Below are 7,615 nucleotides of genomic sequence, written 5' to 3'. Positions count from 1 at the left end.
CAAGGAGCTCTCACTTTTTTTAAAAAAAAAAATTCTTCCGTAACTTTGAACTCACAATCTCAATTCTCAGGAATGAAGGTGGAGAGAGTGAGCAGCCCCTCGTGTCATTTTTTTTTAAAAAAAACTTATTTTCTTAAAAAAGAAATTTTAAAATATTTTAACCAATCGAACATGAAAAAATTGAAAACTATTTTAAATATATATTCTTACATTTTAACCAAGTTAAAAAATAGAGTTTCTAAGTTGGGCCTTTTTTTCAAACAACAATAAGATGGGATAGCTCACCTTATTATTATGAGGATAAGATTATCAAATTTCATAGATTTATGAAATTTTCCATTAGATGCTTTTTTCAATATGAAGTAATCCATGCAATAATTGAAACTAAGACGAGTCAACATAAATATTTAAAATTAACTACGAAGGAAAACTTAATTGATGTTGGACTAGAGCATAATTAATAATTCACAGGAATTGTATCTACACTTTTAATTTCTTCATATATATATATACAAATTAAACCTGTGAGATTTTTGAAACTCCATCACAGAAAAACAAATCATGAATCTCCATTATTTCATCTTACTCTATCTTGCAACATCAAGTCTCTCTTATTTTGTGCAATCCAAAAATGATGGTTTTAGCATTGAACTCATTCATCGCGACTCACCAAAATCACCATTCTATAACCCTGCCTTAAATCAAAGGCAACTAATGTACAACGCGTTACAACATTCCATCAATCGAGCAAGTTTCTTATGGTCAAATTCTCAATTATCAACCTCTATAATTCCTGATATAAACGGAGTATATCTCACAAAAATTTCAATTGGTACGAAACCAAGTGCCAAACTAGCTGTGGTTGACACTGGTAGTGATCTTATATGGATACAATGCCAACCTTGTATCCATTGCTACAAACAAGAAAGTCCAATTTTTAATCCAAAAAATTCGTCTACTTATAGACTAATTTCTTGTAACTCTACTAGATGCAAGAATCTTCCTGGAAGCACTTGCGATAGCAAAAAAAAGACGTGTTCATATTATGCAGGGTATAACGATCAATCGTTCAGTTTTGGTGATCTAGCGAGTGATACATTCACATTCGACGATGCAACGAATATTACTCGTCGAATGAGATTGTCCTTCCCCAACATAACTTTTGGTTGTGGAAGGAGAAATAATATCAGTATACGTGATGTTGAGACAACTGGAATTATTGGTCTTGGTGCTTCACCATATTCACTTGTGTCCCAAATTAATTTAACATTTGGGCATAAATTTTCATATTGTTTAGTCCCATTCTTCCAATTGAATGTGTCTAGCAGATTGAGTTTTGGAGAAAAAGCTTTAATTTCTTCAAGTAAGCATATGGTTACAACTCCATTATTTTTAAAACCTCCAAAAGTTTATTATTTCCTAAAGTTATTAGGAATTTCCATTGGGAATAAAATAATTCGATTTCATAACACATCAAAAAATGTTCACGATGGAGGGAAGATTGCTATAGATTCGGGGACCACAATTACTTTTTTACCAAAATATATGTATTCAGAGATGAAGACAATAATGAAGGGGGAAATAAAATTGAAGCCCCTAAGAAGCAACACAACACGATTCTTTCACTTGTGCTATCGAGGCTTGCGTGTTTCAGATGTTCCACTGGTAACATTTGAATTTCAAAATGCAAAGTTGGAGTTGGAGGCGATAAATAGTTTTGTTAATATCGGATATGACGTTATTTGCCTTGCTTTTGCCCCAACAAAACATTTGCCTATATTTGGCAATATAGCACAAACTAATTTCTTTGTTGCCTATGATCTTGACAAGAAAACTGTTTCTTTTAAACCCCAAAATTGTGCCAAATTGTAACATGGTTTATATGTATCATGTGGATGTTCGATATATATTTATATATATCTAAAAGTATGATATTGGATTCTTCAATACACACATAAATCATATGAATTTATTACAAACTTACTTACTGAAAGTTTTCTAATTTGTCCCATTTTGAGACTTAATTATCACAAATTTAATAACAAAAATAATAACTTCGGTAATTACTCTCCGAAAGGGAAAAGTAAAAAAACATACGGCTCCGTATAAGCAAATTAATTACACTAATTGATCCACTTTCTCTTCTTTTATCGACCCATTCAAGACCATTTTTGTATATAGTCGTAAAAATGTCATGCCATGTGTTTTAAATTACAAATTTCAATATGACTAATTTGGTTTTACCAACCAAGTCTTTGAGCGCGATGGCCAAAGGCTCCAATTTTGCTTAAGTGATGTTCATTTTCTCTGGCAGGCATGGTTAATACCATACGCCTACCTTTCACCAATTCCTCTGAGCGATACTTGAGAAAAGCCACAAAATCCCTTTCATATTGCTCAGAATACACTTGATGGGCTTGTACTTGCTGAATAAATAGTCCCTTTGTTATTCTTAATTCCATCTTCAGGCACCTATATATCATCCAAAATTAAATACGACAACATACCAGTCTAATTTCACAAGTGGAATCTGAAAAATGAGTTCGAAAAATAAAAATTTATATTTGTGTGGGCGTGAAACATACCTGAGAAAACCAGTGAAACTGTAAGAAGAGTGAACAAAATGCATTTTTTTGGAAGGAAAAAGTTTAGGATAGAAGGAACCAGCAACTCCCGCGACAAAACAATTTGGAGGATCAAAGAAACCCATATTCTGTTTCACCAAGTCTTGATGGAATGTTTGCAACAATCGAAAAATGGTATTAAAATCATTACCAGGAAGATCATTCAAGAAAACATGAAATTCCGGCAATTGTTGGCCATTGTTTTTACATTCTTCATGAATAGTTTGAATGAGTTGGGAGCAGTGGCGGATGCAGGACTTCAATTTAGGGGTTCAACATATAAAGAAATAAGCAAACGAAAATTAAAGCAGATGCCAACTAAATTTTAACCTCCTTATTTGTCCTTTTAATATTTCTTCTCATTTTTCTCTACATCGTTGAACCTTTTTAAAAATATATCATTTTTTTACCTTTCACTTTGCAGTGTCCTACTTTATTTTAAACTTTCTATTGTTTCTTTTAAATTAATACCCCCAAAAAATAAGTTTCTTTAAAAATTTGTAAGTAATGAATTATTAATATCATAATATTTTTTTTTTGAAATTGATAAAGAAAATAAAAAATATTATGATATTAATAATTCAATATTTACATTTTTTTAAGAATAATATATTTTTAGTACTCAATAATAATAATAATAATTAAGATGTTGAACAACATCAATAAATTAATATGTAAAATGATAAATATATAGTTGAAAAGTACACACAATGTAATTCGATAAATAATATATAAAACTTTAAAAAAAGAGATATGCATAGTGTGTTATTTCTTTTCTTTTGGTCAAAAAGTGTGTTAATATTGAAAATCAATTAGAAATTATAAAAATCTATTAAGAGCTTTAAATTAGTATGCGAGCATGAAAAAGAGAGAATATGGATATTTTGTTTGCAAAGTGTAGTGATGTTATTTTCTAAGTGGGCCCCACTTAAAAGTAGGCAAGTTGCCCACTTGGTTTTTACTCCTTTTTTTGGCTATAAATATAGCCCTCTTCAGTAATGTAACGATATGCATAGATACAGATCCTCTCTTTCTCCCTTTTCCTCACTATCTCTCTTTTAATTAATTTGTAAAATTAGTTTATTTTATAACACGTTATCAGTACGAGCCTCCGTCGCTTTGAGCTATATTTTTAGAAGATAACAAAAAGGGTAAGAATTGTATTTTCTTAAAATGTCTAGTATTTTCCTTGATATTTCTGAAAAAAGCTAGTCATCATGGGCACTAGATGCCGAAATACATCTCGAATCAATGGGTCTAGCAGACACCATCAAAGATAAAAATACGACATCTAGTCAAGATCATGCCAAAGCCATGATATTTCTCCGCCACCATCTTGACGAAGGATTAAAATTACAATATCTCACATTAAAAGATCTTCTTAAATTGTGAAAAAATTTAAAAGAAAAATATGACCACCTAAAGTTGGTGATGCTTTCACAAGCACATCATGATTGACTAAATCTGAGATTAATAGATTTCAAAAATATAAATGAATATAATTCTGCTTTGTTTAGAATTATAGCTCAGTTAAATTTATACGGAGAAGAAATCACTAAGCAAGATAAACTGAAAAAAACATACTCCACATTTCCACCCACGAATATACTCTTGCAGCAGCAATATCGCAAAAAGGGTTTAAATAAATATTCTGAATTACTTTCTCACCTTCTGATTGCTGAACGCCACAATGAATTATTAATGAAAAATTATGATAGTTTATCCGTTGGTTCTTTGCCACTCCCTCAAATAAATCAGGCAAATTAAAACAACGAGAAAGAGGCAATTGCCCCAGTCATGGTCATGGTCGTGGTCATGGTCGAAGAAAAAATTATAATCATGATGCTCGACTGGCACCGAAAAATGATCAGTATAAAAAGAAGAATGAAAACCCAGAAGCTTTACCAATGAAAAATTCAGAAAGTATATGTCATAGATGTGGAGGTGTGGGACACTGGTCGCGGACTTGCCGGTTAACGTCTGGTTCAGCTATATCAGGCATCCTTGAATAGAGCAGAAAATAATCTAGAGACAAAATTTATCTCTGAAGATAATATTGAGCGTATGCACCTTGATGTAGCTGATATCTTTAATCTTTCAGACGACAATATGAATATTGATAAGCCTAATAATATTTAAAGAATTTTTTTTTATTTGTCCGTACTAAATGATATGTTTGTATTTTTCTAATCAGTATAAATAAATAAATTTTTTGTAATGGACTATGTTCTAATTATAATATTTACTTTATTTCTTTTTGAAGAAAAATATGAATATGCCTCAAATTTTATTTGGATCAATGATCAATCACGAGGATATTTGTGTAATTGATAGTGGAACAACTCATGCGATTTTTAAAGACGAGAAATATTTTTCCGACTTGCTTAGAAGAAAAACAAATGTTACTACAATTTATGGTAATTCAAAAATGATTGAAGGCTCCGGAAGAGCTACTATATTTCTGCTTAAGGGGGCAAAAATTGTTATAGAAGATGCACTATTCTCTTCTAAATCCCCAAGAAACTTGTAAGTTTTAAAGATATTCGAAGAAAGGGATATCATGTTGAGACACTAAATAAAATGAATATTGAATACCTTAGTATAACCAAGAGTGTCTCAGGCCTGAAATATATTTTAAAAAAATTACCAACTTTGTTGTTTGGCCTATATTATGCAAAAATTAGTGCAATTGAAGCACATATGATTGTAAACCAAAAGTTTACTAATCTAAATATATTTGTGCTATGTCATGATCGAATATGTCATCCTGGATTAATAATGATGAGATAAATTCTTGAAAATTCAACTGGACATCCGTTAAAGAACCATAAGATTCTTACGAATGATGAATTTTCATGTGCTGCTTGTTATCAAGGCAAATTAATTGCCTAACCATCGATCCAGAAGGTTGGCATCAAATCTCCTGACTTTTTAGAGCGTATACATGGAGATATATGTGGACATATTCATCCAACTAGTGGATTGTTTAAATATTTTATGGTCCTAATAGATGCATCGTCTAGGTGGTCTCATGTGTGACTCTTATCATCTCGCAACCTAGCATTTGTGAAGTTGTTAGCACAAATAATAAGATTAAGGGCACAATCCCAGATTATCCAATTAAGGCCATTAGACTTGATAATGTTGGAGAATTTACATCCTAAGCTTTTGATGATTATTGCTAATCAATTGAGATAAAAATTGAACATCCTGTTGCTTATATCCATACTTAAAATGGTCTTACAAAGTCATTTATTAAGCGCCTATAATTGATAGCAAGACAACTACCAATAAAAATAAAATTACCCATTATTGTTTGTGGTCATGCTATCTTACATGCAAACACACTTGTACGTCTAAGACCAACACATTATAATAAATACTCTCCATCATAATTAGTATTTGGTCATGAGCCAAATATAGTCCATCTACGAATTTTTGATTGTGCAGTATATGTGCCTGTAGCACCACCACAATGTACAAAAATGGGCCCTCAACGAAGGTTGGGCATATATATTGGGTTTGCTCACCCTCCATAATTCGATACCTTGAACCGTTGACTAGATACTTATTCACTGCTCGATTTACAGATTGTCGGTTTAATGAAACAATCTTTCCGTCATTAGGGGAGAGAAAAAGGAACCCGAAAAGAAAATTGCGTGAAAAGTTTTATCACTATCTCATTTTGATCTACGTACCCGCATATGTGAGCAGAAGATTCAGAAGATCATCCACTTATAGAAAATAGCAAATCAAATACCAGATGTATTTGTTGATTTTCCACGGATAGCTAAGTCATATATCCCTGCAGTGAAGTGCCTATCTGAATTGATGTCCCAAAAGGACCATCTACTGGTATCATAACTTCTGAATCCCAAACACGCCTGAAGCGTGGTAGACCATTGGGTTCAAAGGATAAAAAATCCTAGAAAGAGAAGCGTGATGAATAATAAAGATGATACTACACAAGAACCTCTTGAAGAAGGTCAAGATCTGAATAATCCTGATATTCTTGAAGAAATCAGTGAACTTGAGACTCAAGTGAATGAAGAACTTCCAATAAGTTCTACCGGTGATGAGATAAATTTAGATCGATCAAAAATTACGGTGGATAATGTTTATGCATATAATGTTGCAATTAACCTTATACAAGATGTTGAAAGTCTTGAGTCTAAATCCGTCAAAAAATGTCGACGTAGATGTGATTGGCCAGAATGACAAAAGGCAATTCAATCAGAATTAGGCTCACTTGCTAAACGTGAGGTTATTGGACCTGTAGTCCAAACCCCTGAAGGTGTAAAACCAGTTGGCTATGAATGGGTTTTTGTACGAAAAAGAAATGAGAGAAATGAAATTGTAAGATACAAGGCAAGCCTTGTTGCACAAGGATTCTCTCAATTAACTATGAAGAAACATATTCACTTGTTATGGATGGAATAACTTTTCGATATCTCATCAGTTTAGCTATATATAAAAATCTTGAAATACATCTAATGGATGTACTTACAACTTACCTTTATGTTTCACTTGATAATGAAATTTACATGAAAATCTCAGAAGGATTAAAATTGCCTGAAGCATGTAATAAGTCTCTGGAGATGTACTCAATCAAACTGCAAAGATCATTATATGGTCCAAAAAAATCAGAGCGTATGAAGGCTATATAAATGATGTCATTTTACCATGTGTTTTTATTAAGAAAATGGAATCTGATTTTGTTATACTCGTCGTTTTTGTTGATGACATAAATCTCATTGGAACCCCTGAAGAGGTCCAAAAGGCAATTGGATATCTAAAGAAAGAATTTGAGATGAAAGATCTTGGAAAGACAACTTTTTCTAGGTCTGCAAATTGAACATTTAGCAGACGGGGTCTTTGTCCACCAATTTGTCTACAGTGAGAAAATCTTAAAAAGATTTTACATGAACAAAGCACATCCATTAAGTACTTCAAATATTGTTCGATCACTTGAAGTGGAAAAAGATCTATTT

At 32.0% G+C, this 7,615-nt stretch overlaps 1 protein-coding gene and 1 pseudogene across 1 annotated transcript; one reads left to right on the top strand and one right to left on the bottom strand.

Moving 5' to 3' along the window:
• Positions 1-561: 561 nt before the first annotated feature.
• Positions 562-1,872, top strand: LOC129885130 (aspartic proteinase CDR1-like). The gene has a single exon (XM_055959336.1). It carries the CDS (start codon positions 562-564, stop codon positions 1,870-1,872), a length of 1,311 nt encoding a protein of 436 aa, XP_055815311.1.
• A 368-nt stretch (positions 1,873-2,240) lies between these two features.
• On the bottom strand, positions 2,241-4,626 carry LOC129884086 (S-adenosyl-L-methionine:benzoic acid/salicylic acid carboxyl methyltransferase 2-like; annotated as a pseudogene).
• Positions 4,627-7,615: the final 2,989 nt, after the last annotated feature.

The sequence above is a fragment of the Solanum dulcamara genome, chromosome 4 (genome assembly GCF_947179165.1).
Source record: "Solanum dulcamara chromosome 4, daSolDulc1.2, whole genome shotgun sequence".
Classification (NCBI taxonomy): domain Eukaryota; kingdom Viridiplantae; phylum Streptophyta; class Magnoliopsida; order Solanales; family Solanaceae; genus Solanum; species Solanum dulcamara.
This window is presented reverse-complemented; position numbering and strand designations above follow the sequence as displayed.